General features: G+C 48.2%; 1 protein-coding gene across 1 annotated transcript in view; it reads right to left on the bottom strand.

Moving 5' to 3' along the window:
* LOXHD1 (lipoxygenase homology PLAT domains 1) overlaps window positions 1-18,272 on the bottom strand; it is a 179,416-nt gene extending 161,144 nt beyond the window's left edge. Inside the window, exons 1-4 of the mRNA XM_042781382.1 lie at window positions 18,146-18,272; window positions 12,754-12,868; window positions 4,962-5,042; window positions 2,668-2,852 (exon numbers count right to left, since the gene is read on the bottom strand). Coding sequence (XP_042637316.1) covers window positions 2,668-2,852; window positions 4,962-5,042; window positions 12,754-12,868; window positions 18,146-18,272 — 508 coding nt within the window. The remainder of the gene's footprint in view (window positions 1-2,667; window positions 2,853-4,961; window positions 5,043-12,753; window positions 12,869-18,145) is intronic.
* Window positions 18,273-22,698: the final 4,426 nt, after the last annotated feature.

Below are 22,698 nucleotides of genomic sequence, written 5' to 3'. Positions count from 1 at the left end.
AAAAAAAAAAAAAAGAAAGACCTGAATGATCAGGTATATTTAGGCAAAAGGGAATGGACCCATGACCATACAGAAGATTGGCTGATGATAGTTCTACATACATATTTGTACGTACTATAAAAATGTCCATATATATAATAGAGCTAACAGGAGGCAAAGTTATAATAACTTCTTAGCCACAGCCAAACATCCTGAAGGAGCAACTAGTTGGACCCATAGGCTCAACACCACAGTCACAGGGGACATCAAACTCAATTGGCATAACAACAAAAAAAAAAAATACCAAACTCACTGCTGTTGAGTCCAATCCGAATCATAGCGACCCCTCCTTGAGTTTCCAAGGTGGTATCACTATGGAAGTAGATTGCCCAATGTGGTAATTAAGGTTGTTTGTCAACTTGTCTGGGCCTGGTTGAGTGGCTGGGCAGCTGGTGGTAGTTATTCCCCATGATAAGACTGGCAATCAGCTCCATGGTGGGATCTAACACAAGCAGCTAAGTAGCTGCTTTAGGAATGAAGTCTGCTTCTCATATATAAGAAGCAGCTTTGGGAATGGTCTGTAGCCTGCAGCATGCTTGAACCCTGCATGTAGCCAGGTTGTTGTTCAGCAGCCTGCCATGCTCTGCTGACCTTGGAACCTTCAATGGGCTTGAATTAATGGCCTGCTGTGTGGCTTGGTAACATTAGGACTGTGCCTTTTTACTTGTCAACCTTGGGCTTGTCAGTCTCAATAGCCAGCAGCTGTCTGAGTGAAGAAAAGCTTCTAGCTTCAGTGGGCCGGGAGCAGGAGGTAGAGCTGAAGCCCAAGGTTGAGGGGCTTTCACCCAGCCCCTAGAGTCTGGCACTTTGGACTCAAAGTTAAATCCTCCAAACTGTAAGAGAATAAACTCCTGTTTGTTCAAGCCATCTCATTTGTGGTATATTCCTGTCAGAGTGCCATTAGGTAACCAGAACACCCAATCTTCCTTCCATAATTGGGATAACATACTACATAAAAACATTGTTCTACATCCTACTTTGGTAAGTAATGACTGGGGTCTTAAAAGGTTGCAAGTGGCCATCCAGATGCAACAATTGGTCTCTCCTCATCCAGACCAAAGAAGAATGAGCAAAGAAAAACTAAGACACATGGAAACAATTAGTCCAAGGGACTAGTGGACCATGTGAACCTCAGCCTTTATGGCCATGAGGCAAGAAAAACTAGATGGTGCCCAGCCTGGAAAGATCAACCACTTGGAAAGGGATCAGTGCAGGAGATCCTGGATAGAGTGGGAGAACAATGTGGAACAGAACACAAAATAATTTTTTTTTTAAAAAAGGACCAGGTTTACTGGTCTGATAGAGTTGGTGAGACCCCTGAGACTATGGCCCCTAGTTATCCTTCAGTTCTGGCATCGAACTCCTCCTATTGTTTTCAGCCAAACAATAAATAGGCATACAGGCTCAACATTTACATCAGGTAGATACACTCTTTAGAATGATCAACCATGGGAGACCAGAAGGGTAGTATTTGCACAGGGAGATAGCACAGGGGGCAGGAATGCACAGGGAAGAAGGACACAGGGAAGAGGTAACTACAGGGAGGAAGTGGGAAGGGAGCTGTCACATTGTTAGGAATTGCAATGTCATGAAACAAAATGTGTTTGAATTACTGTATGGAAAATGACTTTGTTCTGTAAACTTTTGCCCAAATCACAATAAAAAATTTTTAAAGACGAAAGTCCTGGTGATCTACATCAGCACCATCAACCATTGAAAACTCGATGGAGCACAGTTCTGCTCTGACACACACGAGGTCACCATGGGTTGGGACACCTCAACAGCAACCAGTACCTGCATTTAATGTTTTTGGAGAGGCAAATGTTCAGTAATGGGCAGAGTACGTGTTTGGGGGACAAAAGTGTGATAATATAGGACATGGGATACAGTGTGTGTTTCTATATGCTTTGCCTCTCCCCTGCCTTATTATTCTTATAGAGCTAACATGACTGGTTCGAAGGACTTTGACCAGAGATATCACTTAAGAAGGAACTCTGGTAGCATAGTGCCTAAGGCACTTGACTGCTAACCAGAAGGCTGGCGGTTCAAACCCACCAGCCACTCCTCGGAGGGAAGGTTGGGCAATCTACTTCCGTAATAATACTGCCTCGGAAACCCAAGGAGGGGGTCGCTATGAGTCGGGTCTGACTCGACGGCATATAACAACAGCATCGCTTAAGATCAGTTGTTTCTCTCATGAAATGTGGAGGATTCAGGGGCAGGGAGACATGATGGAACCCTGGAAGCTGAGAGCCAGATTATCATCCACCATGCTCTGGGTGTGACCCAGCGGAACCACACACTGTCCTTAAGCATCATAAGAAAGACAAGGAAACAAGGAAGACTGCCTGTGAACTCAGAGGAGACTCTTGCTAGACACCTATCAACAAGGAGGGTTGAACACAAGATGTACACAGGGCTGCTCTCATCTTCCCATCAAACCTCACATGACAAAAGCTTGTTCATGGGAAATCCACAAAGAAGAGATGGGACCTCACCCTGGCTCACCTGGAGGAGTAGAGAGGAGGAGGTAGAAATGCCTAAAGCAAGACAGAGGCCAGGGTGAACCCTGCCTGGCCAAGGAGGAGTAGAAAGCAGGTCACCATTTGGAGCAGCCTACACACTGACCTCTAGGCATGTCCATGGGGTTGAAGCTGGCCAGCAGGTCACGACACCACTGTCGGTCGCCCTCCACTTTGCTCAGCCAGTTGTTGCAGTTGAAATAGTAACGGAGGTGAGGCCGCTTCATGTCGGTCACAATCACACGGTCCAGGTACCAGCTAGCGTTCAAGCCTGTGTTGTCATGCTCGATTCTGGAGTAGAAGCAGATACGCACACAGTCATCAGCAGAACTGAGATGACATCATCTTCCATACTGGAGTACAAATGCCTACTCCAAAAAGATGTCCTATCATTCTGTTATTGCTGTTAATACCTTACCTTTCTGAAGCTCAGTTTCCTCAGTTTCCTCATCAAGGTGTGCCCTAATGGTAAGTGCACATATTACATTGTTGCATTGCCTGCAAGGAAACGTTGCCTTCCATAGTGAAGAACATCTGAGTGGCCAGGGCTTGCAGTGGGACCATTGTGATCTTCTCCTTTGATGTTCTCCCTGATGAGTGGCATTTCCTAATCTTGGCCTCTGAAAGCATTGCTCCCATCCCCTTCACACTCTGGCCCAAGCACATACACACCACTGCCTGAAGCCCATCTGAGTCAAGACCAAACAAGACAGTTCAAGACTTTGCTAAAGGAGATCCTGTGTGGAATAAAACTCAAAACCATAAAAGTAAATAAATAAAGAAAGAAAGAAAAAACAGGTTTACTGGTCTGATAAGAGTATGGTGAGACCCCTGAGACTATGGCCCCTAGTTACTCTTCAGGCCTGGAATTGAACTCACTCCCATTGAAAGCCAAACAGTAAGAAGGCATGTAGGGTGAAGATTTACATCAGGTAGGTACACTCCTTAGAATGATTAATCATGGGAGACCGGAAGGGCAGTGTTTGCACAGGAAGATAGTTCAGGGGGCAAGAATACATAGGAAAGAAGCCACAGGGAAGAGGTAACTACAGGAGGAAAGTGGGAAAAGAGCTGTTACACTGTAGGGATTGCAAACCCCCAAAATCCAAATGTCCAAAATCAATGTCATGAAACAAAATATATTTGAACTACTATATGGAAAATGAATTGTCTCTATAAACTTTCACCCAAATCACAATGAAACTCAAACTCACTGCCATAGAGTCAATTCTGACTCATAGTGACCCCCATCGGGTTTCCAAGGCTGTAAATCTTTACGGAGGTAGATCACTCCATCTTTCTTCTGTGGAACGGCTAGTGGGTTTGAACCACTGACCTTCTGTTTAGCAGCCAAGTGCCTTATCCACTACACCACCAGTGCTCTTTAAATCACAATAAAAATTAAAAACAAAAAAAAAGACAAAAGACTTTACTAAAGGGAGGGATAACAACAGAGAAATAAACAGAAGGCAGAAGACCAGTCAGGTCATCTGACTTGTAGGGCATGACATGAATGGAGGAGGGTGGCAGGGGAGGAGGGCAAATAAGGGAAAATTGAAGGCTCTTCTTCTGCAATGAGGCTGGATAAAGATGTCCTTCCTATACATTCACAAAAAGTCCCAGAGAGACTGAGTGAAGCAGCATCCTGCCATGTGACCTGTGCTCTCTAACACTCTCTTGCTCCTTACTGTGTGCCAGTGGCTGTTCCAAGAACTTTCGCTCATTGCATTCTCACTAACTAGGAGGTAGACACTGTTATTACAGATGAGGAAACAGACTTGGAGAGGTAACCTGTCCAGGGTCCCCTAACTAGTAAACAGCAGAGCAGAGATTTGAACCCAGGCATCTGCTCTTGTTAAGATTCCCAAAAACCAAACCAAACCCATTGCCATTGAATCAATTCCAACTCATAGCGACCCTGTGAGGATAGAGTAGAACTGCCCCTTGGGTTTCCAAAGCTGTAAACCCTTACAGAAGCAGACTGCCACATCTTTCTCCCATGGAGTGGCTGGTGGGTTTGAACCATCAACTGTTTGGTTAGCAGCCTAGTGCCTTAACCACCATGTCACCAGGGCCCCTACTGTAAAGATTACAGTCTAGAAAACCCTAGGGGTAGTTCTGCTCTGTCATATGGGGTTGCTAGAGTCAAAACCAACTCAGTGATCCCTAACAACAATCTGAACTCCAAGTCTGAGCTCCTAACCACTATGCTACAGTGTCTCCTAAAGCATACTTCTCAAGTATGTGAAAAAAATGTCTTGATTTGTCTTAACCTAAAGAAACAAAGAGGAGCTCTGATGGTGCAGCAGTTAAGGTTTGCAGCTACTAACCAAAAGTTTTACAGCTCAAACCCACCAGCCGCTCTGCAAGAGAAAGATGAGGGCAGGGGCCATTTTTTACCTGATTTTGTAGATGAGGCCCACGTTGTTGGTTCTCACCCGGAAGACGTCAACATTGGCTTTCTCAAAAGCAGACTCACTCCTGCAATGAGCACATGCACCATTAGCGCAGACCAGCACTTGGCTCCCAGGCTGGGGAGGAGAAGCAAGGAGCAGCCCCTTCTCCCTCCGCCATCCCACTCCAGGGAAGCACCACGAGCAAATTTGTGCCATCTGAGATTCCATTCTGATGGGCTTTGGAGAGGAGAAGGGCCAAGACGGTAACCAACTCCTCCTTCCTTTCACAGCCAGGCTTTCACTTGATCCTTGCCGCACGTCGAAAGCAAGCATGGCAGGCATTATTAGCCCCATTTTATAAACGAGTTGGTAGCTAGAATCAGGCTCTCCAGAGTTGTGATCCAACACCCTGTGGTTGCTCTGAGTTGGGAATGCGGAGGAGGAAGGAAAATGTGATACAGACCTCAGTGCTCTTGGATCTGCCGGCCTCCTTGCCTCTCCACCTCGCTTGCCTGGCTCTTGCCTAGAAGAGTTGCAATGGCAGCCCCAAGTGGATGCAAACCTTGGGTGGTTGCCCATGGTCCTGCCATTCTAACAAGAAAGGAAACACCCAACCCCAAGCCAACAACCAAGGAAGTGGGGATAGTGAGGGAAGTGCACAGCTGGCATCCTGCAAACAGTGTGAACAGAGGAAAGTACACCTGAGACATTCAGCAGTGAGGTGCCCAGGCACGTCCAGACATGGCAGCATCCTAAAGACAAGCAGCTGAAACACAGGAAGGGCTGGAGCAGCTGTGCCACAGCATCCTCCAGGAGTGGAAGCCTGACACTCACGTCGACATCTTCTCTGTCCTCTGTGCAGCAAGGCAGGACCCCAGCCACTCAAGCCAGGCAGCAAACTGCTCTTCCTGCCCCAGCAGTGAAGTCCCATGGTCCTGAGAGCTATAGACCTCGCTCAGAAGAGCCAGGGCTCTCAGGAGCAGCACACGGCCCATTGGAACAGAAAACACATATGCCTATTCATTGACCATCAATGTGTTTCAAAATAAAGGGGAGGGAATGGTCTTCTCAGGGCACAAGGCTCAGACTCCTTAAACCCAGAAGCACAAATCTGCAAAATGGCCCACTTCAGCAAATAATCTGCCTGGGCCGAAATTTCCTTTAGAGGATGGAGCATGAGATATGGAATCAAAGGCCCTTTTAGAGCAGTGCAGAGCTCAGCGTTAAAATGAACATGAGTCATCAGGGAAAGGAGATCCTACGGGGGCAGCTAGGGCAGAAAAGAGCAAGGAGGAGAGGGTGGTAGAACTCCCTGGGTCTAGCAGGGCTCACTGCATGAAACTAAGGCTCACGTTGCAGCCCCAGAGGGAGGGAGAGGCGGAGACAAGGCACTGGTCACAGAGTCTCTACTCCACCCTTTGCTTAATAAAGATGGTGAATGTCTTCTGTTAGTGCTGGAGGAAGAGCAAGGAAAATAAGACACCTCCTCCATGAAGAGAAATCCTCCTTCCTGGGAAAATAAACTTACTGGACCCTTCACAAGCTCCTTCCTGGCAGTCATGTGGACAAAAATGCTTCCAATAGAGTCCAGATAATGTTTTTTGGGTGGTGGCAATGGTTAACACACTTGACTGCTAATTGGAAGGTTGGAGGTTCCAATCCACTCAGAAGTACATCAGAAGAAAAGCCTGATGATCTACTTTTTAAAAATCAGCTGTTGAAAATCCTATGACGTATGGTTCTACTCTGACACACGTGGGGTCACCATGAGTCAAAATCAACTCAACAGCAACTAGTACTGTTAGAGGAAGGTGGGGTGGGAGATGAAGGCCCCTGAGAAGGTAACTTATGATTGTTTGGTGGGGAGTTGTTACTATTCAGGGACCACATTTCAACCAAATCAAGGCTGACGTTGGAATTCCCAACCTCACTATTGAGGGTGAATGACACACCTTGTGTTTAGGTTCAAAGTCACAACAACTAAATGAATTGGAAAATATGTGAACCTCGACTCTGCACATCAGGGCTGTGTGAATGGAGAAGAAAGAAATGAATAAGAGGGATTTTTTTAGTTTCAATATGCAAGACAAGGCAACTGAGTTCTAAAATAAACAGCCATGAGTCTCTACATCAAATAAATACCTTACGAAGCAGTCACCTTGGGCAGCTATGTGGTGGAATGTCATGGAGCCATTAAAAATCATATTATAGAATAATACTGGGGGCAGGCAAGAGGGAAGGGGGAAAGAGGACCCAGTGCTTAGGGGATATTTAGCTTCCATTAAGGTTTTGGTATAATTTGGGAGTGGGTAAAGGTGGTGGTTGAACAACATGATGAACAGAATTAATGTCACTGAACTGTACATGTGAAGAATGCTGAGATGGCGTGTGTTTTGTGACATATATACTTACCACAAATATATATATATATATATATATATATATAATGAAACAGAAATGTGTGTATGACATATGCTTAAAAGAAAAAGCAGGTTAAAAACAGAACATGGCAACAGCACAATCAATACAAATGGGATATCAATTTCATTTAAAAACAATACAGTGGAAGGGATTTATACAAAAATGCTGAGTCTAGATAGTAAAAATAAAGTGTTGGGTCTTTGTCCTTGCCTATATATTTTTTAAATTTTCTGAGGGGAACGTGCTTTGTGTTTCTAGTTATGACCAAAGCACCACCCCTTGTCTCAGCTGCCCCATCATCCTTCCGCAACCACCAGCAGGCTGCCTGTGGCAGACTTTGGAACAGGCTCGGGTGTTGGTGGACTTCATCTTCTGAGAGCACGTGGATCTGGGACCCACACCAACAAACAGAGGAAGAGGAGCCTAAGCATTCCCATTTTTAGCCAAAGATGAGGTGTAACTTGGAAGGAAAGCAGGCTTTCTGGGGTGTCTTTGACAGGACTTCTGAAAGAAAAGCTCCAACAGGGGCCATTTAGTTAAGAGGGTCCCACCCATCCAGAAAAGCCTATTGAAGAACCCAGTTACCTCCTCACGTGACTGGGTTGAATTTGGATGCACAAGTTCCTATTTGTTTGTTAAATAATCATCCAGGGTGTTAAATAATCAACAGTCCCAGTCCCATGTGTAGATGTGGGGAGTCGGGGAAGGGGGCAGATGGAAGGACGGAAGCCAGGGGAGAAAGATCTACTGGGGGATGGGGTCCAAGAAAGAGGCAGCGGTAGATCTACACACTGTGTCTGAGAACCACACAGGAACATTTCTCTATATTATGGGATGTGAACCAATCTCCTACCATGTTTACAAGATGGAAGACAAAGGGTCATGGTGGTGTCTTCAGGGGAAAGAAAGAAAGAGGCTACAGAAACAGGACTACTCTAACTCCCTTAACTTGAGGAGGTGCCAGGATAATTCCAAACCACATTCCCAACCCACTAGGGACCAGATTCTGAAATCCCAACTTCTGGGAAATTAGAATCTAAACTCCTGTGTGTTTCAGAAAATTGACTGGGGTAGGTGGGAATAGCTAAGAACAGGGGGTTCGTGGCCAAAGGAAACATTAGATAAACAAACTTCTTCACGTTTCCTTGTGGGAAGCTGTGGCCACTGTGGCTCCTTAGTGACGGTCAGATAAAGGTGATTGCAGCCCCGTTCAGTGCCCATCACCCAGCAGAGACCCCTCCCGGCAGCACAAGGCATCTTAGCCGCCAGCCAGGCAGAGCCAGCAGGTAAGATGCCAGGCCTTCCCTGACAGTCTGAAGTAGTGAATGCTCAACGGGAAAACCTTTTTGAAAGATACATGAAATCCCATCCTTTTGCCATAATCTGAACTGGTGGCCCAGTGTGCAGGTGATGCCGGATAACTGGGAAGGGAACAAGTGAATCCAGAAGAGTGGGGCTTCCTCTTGGGGCCATATTGTTGGCATGTAACTGGGGGTGGAGGGGAAGCTCAAGGTGGAAAAGCTAATAGGAGAATCCAAAGAGCACACCACACCCTCTGCTGTCAGATGAGGTCCAGTGCATACAAAGAATTTAGTCACCAGGCCATGAGGGTGGGAAAAAATCACCATTTTAACATCTGAGACCAAAGTTTCTCTTGGAGCAGGAAATACCTTTGTATTGAAAAAGAAATCTGATAAGCCATTTGGGGGTGAAAATTTTCTGATAAACCCTCAAGGATGGGATGGACCATCAGAATGAGTAGGAATTGAGAGGTGAGATAGAAAAGAGGGGACAAGGGAGAGGCTGCGGAGAAAGGCAGGTAAGAGACATGGCCAGAGGCTGCAGTTAGAAGGTGGCTGCAAGAACGGAGAAAATTCTACAAAGAGAATTTGTGGAACCGGACCCAGTCCTCACCATCTAAGATCTTTCCAATTCAAGATGGAAACTGACCCCCAGAAGTAGCTGCCTGCCTCCTCCTCCAGTGGACCCTCATTTACTTATTCCTTTCTCTAATCCACTGACTAATAACACATGTGTATACACATGTATACAAGGAAAGGAACCTTGGTTTCAGGCTGGGTTGACACAGTGTGGAGAGGTAGAAACAATAAGGGGAGAAGAGACTTTGACACAAGACCCCAGGGAAGGGATGGAGTGAGAGTGGGCTGAGCTGACTGCAACTCAGTCTCACCTAGCCTTCACTCAACTATCATCTGCACCTGGTTACACTGGAACCTGGGATCCCACAGAAGGCAATGCTTGCCTCCCAGGCTCACGGTCTCCATCTTGAATTGGAAAGATCTTAGATGGTGATGGGGTCTGGGTCTACAAATTCTCTTTGTAGAGTTTTCTCAGTTCTTGCAGCCACCTTTTAACTGTCTCCCTGGCTTCTGATCTCTTCCCATCCCACTTGTCCTGCTCACCATGGGAGCATCCATCTTTCTGGTCCACCATAGAAAGTCGAGCCTCATCAATGTCATGAAAAAAGAAATGTGTATGAACTGTTGAATGGAAATCTAATCTGCTCTGTAAACATGCACTCAAATCACAATAAAAAGTTAGAAAAAGAAAAGAAAGTTGAGCCTCCACTGATCAGCTTTCAAAGCCTCTACAGTGTGGTCCTAACCTGCCTTTCTGACCTGCTTCCTCTCTACCCATTGACACCGCTTCATGACCCCGGCTGGCTAGTCTCACTCTAGCCAACTGTAACCACTAACATTGACTGAGCTCTGACTATTTGCAAAGAACTGGGATAGATGCTAGAGTTTCAAAGAAGACCTTCATGTCTACCCTACTCATCCAGATACATCCATCTCCCTAAACATCACCTCTCTAGGGGCCATCCAGCTGACGCTTCCAGTTGGACCCACACCTCTGAAGACATGGGAGCTATGGGCTCCTATAGAGCCCTCCTCACTAGCCAGACTTGGGGTCTTGCCCAGATCCATGCTCTTGCTGCCTAACCTGGAACATGGCACAGATAGAGGCAGCTGACTTATGAGGCAACTAGGAGATGGTGGTTCCTGTTCATTGGGCTTGGAGAAGCTGGCTGCCAACCTGTAACTGCAGGAGCCCTGCTGGCACAACAGTTAAACACTCAGCTGCTAACCAAAAGGTCAGTGGTTCAATCCTATCAGTAGGATTGCACTGCAGTAGAAAGATGTGGCAGTCTGCTTGCATAAAGATTACAATTTTGGAAACCCTATAGGGTAGTTCTACTCTGTCCTATTGGGTTGCTGTGGGTCAGAATTGACTTGATTTCACACAAGAGCAGGAAGACCTCCAGGAATCTCTGGGTGGTACAAATAGTTAAGGGTGTGACTATCAACTTCAGAAGAAAGGGCTGGCAATCTGCTTCTGAAATGTCACAGCCTTGAAAACCCTATGGAGTAGTTCTACTCTTCACACATGGGGTGTACATGAGTTGTAATTACCTCAACAGCAAATGTTTTGTTATGTTTGCTTGTTTTTAGGAAGACCTCCTGGGCCCACCAGTTCATTGATGTCTTAGACCTCTTTACTGTTGAGGTAACCTTTCATTCCCAACTGAGGGAAAAACAAAAGTCAAGCCCTGGGAAAGGGGACTCAGTGACAAACCATACAGAAGTTCTCTTGGGAGCTTGTTTTGACAAGTGAAACAGATAAGGAGGGAAAATCTGAAGATACTGGATGCATAAAAAGAGGACAGAAAGTGAGGAACTACCATGAAAGAAGAAAACTGGCCTTTTTGTTTTAAAAAAAACAGACAGACTAGACCTCCAGAAACCAGCTTAGCCAACACTCCAGTGTCTGGTGACTTTTCCCTGCAGGGGGACACTCGGGCGGGGAGCATGGCAAACACAATGGGCATTTCATGTATTCTCTTTACCGTGCCCACATCATTCGAGGGAAAGACTTCCACAAGCAACCCATTCAGCAGGGTAAGCAGTACAAGACGGTGGTACCCTGTTCTGCAGAAATGGACAAAACAGACGTTACACCTACCTTGAGGCTGTAGCCTTTACATCGTAGCCCACCTTCTGAGTAAATAAACCACTGACACGGGCCTGGTCAGTCTACTCAGCACAGAGTTTGAGGATCCTGGCCTGTGAACCCCAACCCTCTATGGTTACCACTGATACTCCTGGAGGTGCTAAGCCATCAACTCTAGAGGCCATCCCCTGGAGGCCCAGGAGAGCCTAAGGGAAGTCTCCTATTGACCCTTCAGGGCCACACAGCCAAGGACAATATTTACATCAGAGCCTAGGGCTTGAGGGCCAGCTTCACCATCTAACAGCTCCATGACTTTGGACTACATACTGCATCTCTCTGGGCCTCAGTTTCCCCATCTGGAAGATGAATAGATTGAAATAGATTAGTGGTTTTTTTAGTTTTGGTTTCTGGGGGAGGGGTGGCTGCAGAATCTTTGGGTTAAATAGAATTGACTCAGAAACTCAGTAGGTAAGATGACCAAAATTCTAAAAACATGGGAACATGGTGGGCCCAGAACCAACTGACCAATATCCTGTTCCACTGAGCAATCTGGAACCAGCTGACTAGACTATCCGTAGGACCCTGAACATCTCTGAGACTCCATGATTCTGCTCAAGTGTTCTCGTGTTTTGCTATGTGTGCATTTGTATGTGCACATGTGTAGTGGAGGGAGAGGATCCAAAAGAAGACAGCAGTCCCTGTTCCTAGTGGGTTGTAAGAAAATGGAGGATATGACACACACATTCACAAACACACACCCAAGTACTCACGCACAAAGACGCACACAAACATACACATGCACAAGCACATGTCGAATACTCACACAGACACACACACATAAGCACACACACCTGAGCAGACATGTTATGCTGACTTGCATGTGTGTTAGGTTGGCTGGGGGTTTGATGCTGGTCCCTGGGTGAGAGTGCTGTGAAGAGCATGTCAAACTCACAGCTGCCTTGAATGATCTCGTTTCTTCCTCCCCACAGCCCTGTGAGTTTGGTAAAAGGGGATTCATTACTTCCAGGTAACAGATAAGGAAATGGAGACCTTGGGTGCAAAGAGATTTGGCCAAAGATGGCAGGTCAGTGGTGAAGCTGGTCCTACACCCAGGTTTCTTGGTCCTGAGTGTCTACTCTCTAACATCAAGGGCTTCTTAGGAATTCTGAAATCTAATTAGGCATTCTTGCCCAGTCAAGGGAGAGGCTAAGGCAAGTTGATAGGACGGCACAGGAAATAACTGCCTGATACATGGTCTGTCTTTAGCAGAAGCCCCATACCCCTTAATAAACCTGTGAGAAGATCTGTCCTCTCCCCAGAGACACAAGTCAACCTTGAGCTACAGAACCATACCTTCCTAGAGCACTGGCCCAGCACCCCATCCAGGCTGCATGGGTACTCACTTGCTGGTGAGGTGGAGCTTGGGAGAGAGCCCATTCTCTCCAAAAATGGTGATGAAGACATTGGCATCTGTCCCTGCACCGCGAACATCTCCCGTGGCTACGACCACCTCATACACTGGAACAGGAAAGGAGAAGACAGATTGTGGGCTCAGAAGAAACCCAAGAATCCTAACCAGATTGGGAGAAGCCAGAGCTCCTGCCAGACCCTAGGAGGATACCTTGCCCATAGAGGACTCCAGGAACCCAGGCTATACCTGCAAGCCTCTGACCCAGTGTCAGAGTCACACTAGGTTCTGCTACAAGACAAAAATGACACACTTAATAGAGTGCACTCAATTTACAGGTAAGCCCAGGTCACATGCTGCACAGTGTCAAGGCCAGAGTCCAGGCCAAGGTCTCCAGATGCCCAGTCCGAGATCCTTCCAGCACAGCACACCGACATCCTCCTGGACACAGCTTTCTTGAGATCTTGCACCTGCCTCTCAACTTGCTGTCTGTCCTGCACACAATGCCTCCCCTCACCTTTCAAGGCTTTTAAGCAACATCATCTCCATCTCAGAATAAGCCATCCCAAGGCTGGGGTGCAGGGCTTTGTCAGGACTTTCCCCCTCTTATCCCCTGGAATTTTGTTCTGTTTGTTGTCATCACCTGTCCTTTGCAGGGCAGCAGGATAGTTAGAGAGCTCTGGCCCTTTATGAAGCAGAGAATAAATGAGCTCTGGACAGTTGGTGAGAAAGACATAGCAGCAACCAGATCCCTTTAAGACCTCATCTCATGGTCTATCAGTCCATCCAGATTCTCAGAGACAGCAGAATCCACTCCAGCTAGGTTAGGCAGGAGAACGCACTGGGAATAATCAAAAGCATGCAGAACTGTTGGAAAGACTGGAGGCACAAGCCCTAGACCCAGCTTCCAGGAACAGCTCCCAGAATCCCAGCCCAGAACTGGCCTGGGGAGGGAGCTGCTGCCCCATCCAGCCCAGAACCATGTCATCTCTGTCAAGACCTGCAAGCGCCCTCTATCATCTCCCCATCCCGCTGTTGCTCCTGTCTCCGAAATAAATGCCTGTTTCCCAGCCTGGTCTGTGACATGGCTCACTTCTGAGTCAAAGTCCTGCCCTGGAATAGCTGATTGAGGGAACCTAAAGCATAAGCCTGTAGCAAAAAATGAAGGAAAAAAAAAAAACAAGGTTGCATGTTGGGAAGCTAGAACATATAAGGTGGGGAACCAACAAAATGTGGGGAGGTTGCTTGAAATAGTTGGGGCATAGAACAGATGCCCACTGCATCATGAGAATTTATTAATTATAATACTTAGTAAAAGGAGCTCTGGTGACACAGTGCCCAGGGCATTTGACTGCTAGCCAGAAGGTTGGTGGTTTAAATTCACCAGCCACTCCACGGAAGGAAGACGGGGCAATCTACTTCTGTAAAAATTTACCACCTCAGAAACCCAATGGCTATGAGTCGAAAGCGACTCGATAGCAATGAGTTTGGTTTGTTTTTTTCAATACTTAGTAAATATAGTAAACCACAATATTTATTGATTAAATGCCTACTATGTCCCTGAGCAGGAGCTCTGGTAGCGCAGTGCCTAAGGCATTTTACTGCTAACCAGAAGGCTAGTGGTTCAAACCCACCAGCCACTCCTCAGAAGGAAGATGGGGCAATCTACTTCTGTAGTGATACTGCCTCAGAAACCCAACGAGGAGTCGCTGTGAGTCGGGTCTGACTCGATGGCACATAACAACAACATGTCCCTGAGCTTAGGCCTTTATATATGTTATTGCACTTAATTATTAAAGCAAGCCTACAATTACTGCTACTTTCCAGTCTTTCAGAGCAGGGAAGTACCTTCCCCCAACAGGTTGTTGAGTATATTTGAGCTGAACCACCCAGAGACCCCTTGAAAGAAAGGCCTCGATCTGCTTCTGAAAGGGCCCAGCCTTGAACATCCAGTGGAGCAGTTCTACTCTGCCCTCATGGGGTCTTGATGAGTTGACAGCAACTGGTCTGCTGGGTGTTTTTGTTTTTGTTTTTGTTTTTAAGATGCCCAGCTGAGTGGGCTTAGACAATCCTTATTCAGACCTACCCAATCAGAGCCCATTCCACAGAGGGGGTCTGCCCTGGGTGCAAATGGCAAAGAGTGTGTGGTTGGGGGGTGGGGACAGGGAAGAAGATGGCAGTGGAGGTGGAGAATATGAGTACCTTGGGCACCTGTTGTGTGCTGGGCACTGTGGCAGGCATTTTACAGAGTCTCTTCATTTCACCCTCAGCATGCCATGAGCCAGAGTGGACTGCTGGAGAGTTCTGGACTTCAGTACCACAAAGACCTGGGTGCAACCCTGGCCCTCCACTTATGAGCCAGGTGACCCTGGCCCACTACCAGCCTGTCTGTAAAACCTAGACAATGATACCTGGTTTGCAGGGCTGTGCTGGGGAGAAGAGATGAAGTCTGTAAAGCCCTTGGCACATAGAATATAATAAATGGTAGCCTTTTTAATAACTATTGTTTATACTGAGAAGCCAATTTCAGCTCCAGAAGCTAACAGCTCATTCCTTTGATGAATAGAGTATTAGCTCGATTAACTTGCACATGCATTCCAGAAGCTCCTTGGAGGCAACTCTAATTCTAATGGGCTCCTTCCAGGCCCACGATGTGCTAGGTGCAGGGATGTTGGGGGGCAGGTGGACCTCCTGATGTCCCTGGTTCTGATGAAGGTCCCCATAGAGACAGCATGTGAGAGAGAAATGATACAGTATATTTACTCGATTCTGTGTCATATGTGACAACCAAACTCTTAATTCTTCACAGTCTACATCACCAGATGCCTGATCCGTAAAGTGTAAACAGTCAGGATCCCTTACCCTCACCCTGATCGGCACAGCTCCAGGACCTGGAGCTTTGCCCATAGCCTTTCACATACACGAGGGTATTTTCTACCCACATGTCCAAAGGAGAGAGTCCAGGGGATTCTAGAACCCCAGCACATGACTGAAGATGCAGAGGCCTGGAGATACTGGGCTTGGAGAAAAGGAAAGCCTGGGATGTTCAATAGCTGTTGCAAAGGTACAGCTACTTGTTAAACAGAACACATACAGCACCAATTGTAAAAGGAAAGCTTGATCAACTGGGCTTCATTGAAAACAAGACCATCGAAGGAATGAAAAATGTGATCAGCAGACTAGGAGAAGATATTTGGAATGCATATATCCAATATAGACTACAAACCCAGAAAATCTAAAGAATTCACACAAATCAAAAAGAAAAGAGACCATCCTTTTTTATAAAGCAGGTAAAATTTCCTTGAAAAGATAAACATACACTTACCATGTTGTTTGTTGCCATTGAATTGGTTCTGACTCATGGCAGCCTTATTTAGAACAACAGAACTTTGCCCAGTCTTGTCACTTTGTCACACTGTGGTAGCTTGTGCGTTGCTATAAGGCTAGAAGTTATGCCACTGGTATTTGCACAACCTGCAGGGTCATCCATGGTGGACAAGTTTCAACAGAGCTTCCAGACCAAGAAGACAGACTAGGAAGATGATCAACTTCCAAAAATTAGCCAACAAAAACCCTATGTATAACACTTCCATAAGACCCAGAAATTCCACTCTCAGATATTTACCCAAGAGAAATGAAAGCATATCCATGTAAAGCCTGCATATGAATGTTCATAGTAACTTTATCTATAACAGCTCCGAACTGGAGACAACTCAAATGTCCATCAACAAGTGGATGAATGGACTGATGATATCTCCTAAAGCTGAATGGATGCAAACCCAATGACCCAGCAATTCTACCTCTATGTATAAATCCAGGAAAATTTCATACACATAACAACAATATACACAGCCATTAACAAACGTGTGCACGATTTGTAGCAGCTTCCTTCAGAATCACTAAAAACTGGAAACAGCCCAAACACCCATCAATGATCAAAAGGTAAAATAAATCATAGTGTGTTTGTAAAATGCAAGGCTACCCAACAATGAAACTCCACAGCACATCGCAGCCTGGACAAACCTCTCAGCTACAAGGCTGAGTGAAAGTCGCTCGACGTCAAAGTATGCATCCTGTATGACCCCACTGACATGAAGCTCAAGAACAGGACAGCTAGAGGACAGTGAAGAAGACCTAGACCTTCCCTCTAGTCCTCCTCCTTCCTCCTCATCACCATCACCAAGATTCTCCACATGGCACGAGAACTCGGAACTCAGAGGGAATGGGAGACCGTCTTTCCAGGGCTGTCCAGTCCAGCCCAGTTGCCTTGGAGTCAATTCCGCCCCATCAACTCCGTGTGTGTCACAGCAGAACTCTGCTCCGTCGGGTTTCGGGCTGCTGTTTTGGAAGTAGTTCACCAAGCTTGTCTTCTGATGTGCCTCCGGGTGGACTCGAACCCCTGACCTTTTTGGTTAGCAGATGAGCACAGTAACCATTTGCATCACTCAGGGACTTCTAGAATGGGGAAAGTGACAGCTTGACAGCTACAGGGCAGCTTAAGCCCAGCTGTGAGCGCTGTGAGCACCAACTGCCCTTCACACACGGGCCAGGAGGGCTCCTTGCAAAGCACCAGGGTCCCCACCTCCGTTAGCCGTAGTGGCAGCAGACCCCAACGCTGCTAGGCACAGGGCGAGGCGTCTGGCTTTTTCCCAAAAAACACCCCTTCATAGTCCAGGCAGTTTAGGGCCCTTTGCTCGACACAGACCACATCCATGGGAGATCAGGCTGGAACATAGTTCCTGGGACATGTTGGAATTAAAGAATGCAGCCACTGTTGTTGTTGTTGTTGTTTGCCGTCGAGTCGGCCCCTGTAGTTCTAGCCTAATCTGTACATAAGACTCTGTGACTGAGAGCACAATGGGGACCCTAGCATATGCCTATTATTGGTGGTGTTAGTTGCTGCAAGTCACCCACGCACAATGGAACGGCATGCTATTCGATCCTGTGACAGTCCCATGATGGGCTGCAGAATGGACCATTGTGACCCGAAGGGTTTTCAGTGGCTGAGTTTCAGAAGCAGATTTCTAGGTCTTTCTTCCCAGTCCATCTCAGTCTGGAAGCGCCACTGAAACCTGCCTGTCCAGCATCATAGCAACACACATGCCTCCACTGACAGACGGCTGGTGGCTTCATATGAGATGCCTTGGCCAGGACTCGAACCTGTGTCTCCTGCATGGAAGGTGAGAATCCATCACCAAACCACCAAGCTCAGCATAACGCCTACTAGGTATTAAGTACTGCACCCAGGGCATGTAGCTCAGACCAAATAGGATAACTGGTGACAAAGGGGGTGGGTTGGGATCCTAAAATTGCTCCTCCCAAGCAAGGAACGTGATCCTCCGAGCCACCCGCCCTGCCCCGTGTGAACCCCTCCGGGAGCCCCACACCTTTGGCCTTGTAATACTCGTGCTCCAGCTCCTCGTTGTCATCATCAGAGGCGTAGGTCAGCAGCTCCTCCTCGTACAGGGCCAAGAAGTTGATGTCTTTCTTCCTCTTTTTCTTCTGGGGCATCATCTTGCCAGCTGCTCCTTCCTGGCCCTCGGTGGTCCTGGCTCACTGGGTCACCTTGTCACACCTGCCCAAGACTGCAGTGCCCTATTTCTGGCCCCCACTCAGGGGCACCTCCTGAAGTTCAGGTCTGGGGGCACCGGAGTGGCCTGTCTTAGCTCCCTGGTGCCCAGATCGTGGCTGTGGTGTCCTCCCTCCTCACTGGCCCCTGGGCAACTAGTGCTTTCTCTCTGCCCTTTTGGTCCTCTCCCCTCCTCTGCTGCCCTTATGCAAGCTTCCCCCTCCTCTTCCTCCTCCTCCTCCTCCTACTCATCTTCCTCCTCTTCACCTGTCCGGGCTTTCTCCTTGAGCCTTATCATTTATTCATGAGGACTGAGGGCAGGCTGTCCTCCTTATTCACCACCCCACCCCAGCGGCCTCTCTCCTCCCCTCCTGGAGAATCAGGTGACATCAGGCCCTTGGCATGCTTCTTACTTGGCCTCACAGCAGAAAGCCACCCAGTACCCCTCCAGGCCACCCTGGCAGCAGGTAGGGGCTTCCCACCGTGGGGCACCCCAGCCTCATAGCTAATAGCGAGGGCTGTCAATAGCGACCCAGGGCCCCAGTGCAGAAGCCTCCAGAGAAGGGCAGGGCCCCTGTAGGCCAAGCTCTCAGGGTACAGGGCCTGGGTTTTCTCTCCATTATTCATGATCCCTGATCGTCTTACGGAGCGGGGAGGGTTCTCACGGAATCCTCTCTCTCTGCTTCCATCTCCTCAAGACTGCTGGCTTCTAGAAGTGGGGACCAAGCAGATGGGGTTCACTACAGCTCTGACAAGCACTAAGCACCCCACAAAGCATTTATGGAGTCCTGGACGGCCCTGCCTAGCCACAGCAGCCAGCCAGGGCCAAGGACCCTGGGGAAGCCCACTGCAACCATCAGTGACCCCGGCAATGCCCAAATAGCCCAGGCGCAGATCAACCAGCGTCTGTCTTCACATGAATTCTCAGTTTACCCTATTGCTGTCTGCACTGCCACAGGAAAGATTAAAAGCCCCTCAGAGCCCACCCCAGACTCCGACCCCATTCGTCCCTTCTGTCCTCCACTCACAGCCCAAACTCTGAATCAGAACAAGGGTCCAGAAGCCACTCACACAGTGCACAAGGAGAGTTTCTCTGTGGCAATGAAACTCTTCTTCCTTGCTGATTTTATTAAGATTTGAGTAAGGCATTTAATTAAGATTTTATTAAGATTTCTTATAACACAAGCTGTAAGATTTCTATGTAAATCATGAAATGCTAGAAAATGCCATTTCATTCACATCTCTCTCTTTGTCCTTGCAGGGCGATGTAGCCGGACGGAACTGGTCCTGACTCTGCCACCTCCTGGCTGTGTGGCCTTATCCATAAAAGAAGGAGGAGGACCCTGTCCTCCCCCAGGTTCCCAGGAGGATTAAAACACATGGAGCACGTGAGGAAAGTGCTCAGGAGAAGAAGCTTCCGGAATACACTAGAGGCTTGGTCAACGGCCCGTGATTCCTACTCAGAATCTCCCTTTCCTCTTCCGCATGGGTCCAAAAAACCACCAAACTCACTGCTGTGGAGTCGATTGCGACTCATAGCGACCCCTCCTTGGGTTTCCAAGGTGGTATCTCTATGGAAGTAGATTGCCACACCTTCCTTCTGAGGAGCGGCTGGTGGGTGAACAGCCAGCCTTCTGGTTAGCAGTCTAATGCCTTAGGCACTGTGCCACCAGAGCTCCCTCTGCATGGGTAGTTGATGCTCTGTTACAATTTCAGATTGTTCCAGAAGCCCTCCTTCAGGACTCCTGTGTTCTCCTTTCCTCTGTGGGATCCAGCCCACAGCAGTAGCCACCAGGCACCACCAGTACAGACTGAACCTTCTGTTTCCTCCCAATTTCCAGGGAGGACTGTATTGTAGGGGCCTGTTTACTTGTTGGTTCCCCAACCATGAACTCAGAGAAGTCAAGGGTCATGTCCTTGTTCACTGTTGCTTCCCCAGTACCTATCACAATACCTGGAACATCCTAGGCTTCAGTGGGTGGATGACAGCTGGTGGATGAATGGATAGATGGATGGATGAATGATGGATGGATGGATGGATAAGCAAATGAATGACAGGCAGATCTATAAAGCAGGCTTAGAAACAAGGGCCAGAGTCCACAAGGAAAACATTAGGGGCTGAAACAGACCACACTTTAAGTGATATATTGGTTAATGTGAGTTCCAGAATATACCATTTTGAGCACATTTGGCCCGAGAAGAGGACATTTCAAAGATCTGAGAGAGCTGCCCTCACAAATGTGGAAGGTCATCTTCTAGATCAAGTAGCACTAACCCTGTGGGGCTGAAAGGGCAGTGTTGCGACCCATGGACGGTGATTGCAGAAAGACAGCTCTCAACTCAGTCCAGGAGGAACACTGGGACACGGACACTGCCTGGTGGCAGAGAACTCCCATCACAGGAGACACTCAGATGTGGCTGGGTGGCATCACAGGTCAGGGGGCTCCAGCTCTCCACCTGGTACCTCTGACACTCTGTGACACCAGACAGTGGGTGCAGGCAGAGAGTGGGCAGATCAGGACTGGTCACCCAGCCAGCAGCCACTGCAATGAGCCAGCTCTAGGCTCTGCTGCAAAACCCAGGCCAGGAGGGGTCTGCCCCCGCAACCACTGGGCCCTGGTGGCCTGTTCTGAAGTCTAAGCTGGAGCATCTGAGAAGAGGCAGGAGAGCCCAGCTGAGCCTGAGGCCCCCAAACCAACCAACCCACTGCCATCGAGTCGACTCCAGACTCACAGTGACCATAAAGGACAGAGTAGAACCGCCCCACAGGGTTTCCAAGGTTATAAGTCTACACAGAAGCAGACTGCCTCATCTTTTCTCCTGTGGAGCACCTAGTGGGTTTGAACCACTGACCTTTGGGTTAGCAGACAAATGCTATACCCACTATGCAACCAGAGCTCTTTTTGAGGATCCCCAGCTGGAGGCAAAATTCAGAAAGGCAGAGGGCGCTAGTGTGCAAGTCACAAGACTTTTCCCCAGCTGCTCCTGGGGTCGGGTCCAGGTCCCACCCGCGCTCTGCCCTGATCTGAGCTCCCTGGCCTTACGTTTAGCCAGGAGCACCCACCTAGGACGGCAGCCCCCACATCCCTCCTCCTCTCAGAGCCCCTCTGTCAGTGTTTCTTCACGTGAGGACCACCTGGATTAGACTCCCCAGAGAAGCTTGTCAAAATGCAACTCTGGGTCCCCACCCCACCCTCTGGAATCAAAATCTCAGAAGGTGGGACTTGGAAGTGTACGATTCCAACAACTCCCGCTCCTCCGAGTGATCATCCCCTCTCCCGGGGGACTTGTAAGTGGACTAAAATTTGGAAACTATAGTAGCCTCTCCCCTCCCATGTGACCTTGCTAACTTGACAAGCTCATTTGGGCCAATAATGGGAGAGGCTCAGCAGGCTCCCACGCAGGGCGCGAGGCCCTGGCTACACACCGGAACCACCTGGAGGGTTTTCACATACCGATGCCTGGATTCCCCCACCCCACCCCACCCCGAGTTCAGATTTACTTGGTCTGGAGTGTGGCCTAGGCACCAGGATTCTTGAAAGCTCCCAGGTGATTCCACAGTGCAGCCTGCGTGAGGATCACCCCCATCCTTCCCAGGTACATGGGGCGTGCTGAACAGAGGCAACACGTGTGCTGTGCGCGCTACCTGCAAGGGGAAATTTCAGCTCGAGAGGAAGGGAGTTTGTTCAGGGACAGAGGGAAGGAGAACATATGAGAGGCAGTCAGCACTCAACTCCCTCCCTCGAAGCCAGTTTTGTTCTTATTCTCTGGAGCCACTCAGGTCCCCTACCAGAGAAAGCATCTCTGACCCCAAAAGCTGTCTCCCAAAAAGACCAACTTCACCTCCCCCCTGTTCTACAAGCAGATTTCTAGAGTCAGCGCAGTCTGGAAGAGGAACTGGAGTGAAGTTCAATTATGGGTGATGCGCGCCCCCTGCTGATCAGATCAGGTTTGACACTAGCTGCTAACTATTTGGTCGGAGGGAAGGTTGGGCAATCTATTTCCGTAGAGATACTGCCTCCGAAACCCAAGGAGGGGTCGCTATGAGTCGGATTCCACTCCACGGCAGTGTGTTTGGTTTTTTGTTTTGTTTTTTTCTTTAGGAAAGGAGCACATAAATGACTAGGGAATTACAGACGTACCTCGTTCTGGTGGCGTAGTGCCTAAGGCATTTGACTGCTGACCAGAAGCCTGGCTATTCAAACCCACCAGCCACTCCTCAGAAGGAAGACTGAGCAATCTACTTCCGTCCAGATACCACCTCGGAAACCCAAGGAGGGGTCGCTATGAGTTGGGTCCGACTCCACGGCAGTGAGTTTGGTTTTTTGGTTTTCTCGTTTGATTGCATTTCGCAGATACTGCTTTTTTCTT

Source organism: Orycteropus afer, unplaced genomic scaffold, assembly GCF_000298275.1.
Source record: "Orycteropus afer afer isolate SDZICR_OR568_19922 unplaced genomic scaffold, OryAfe1.0 scaffold00113, whole genome shotgun sequence".
NCBI classification, from domain to species: domain Eukaryota; kingdom Metazoa; phylum Chordata; class Mammalia; order Tubulidentata; family Orycteropodidae; genus Orycteropus; species Orycteropus afer.
This window is presented reverse-complemented; position numbering and strand designations above follow the sequence as displayed.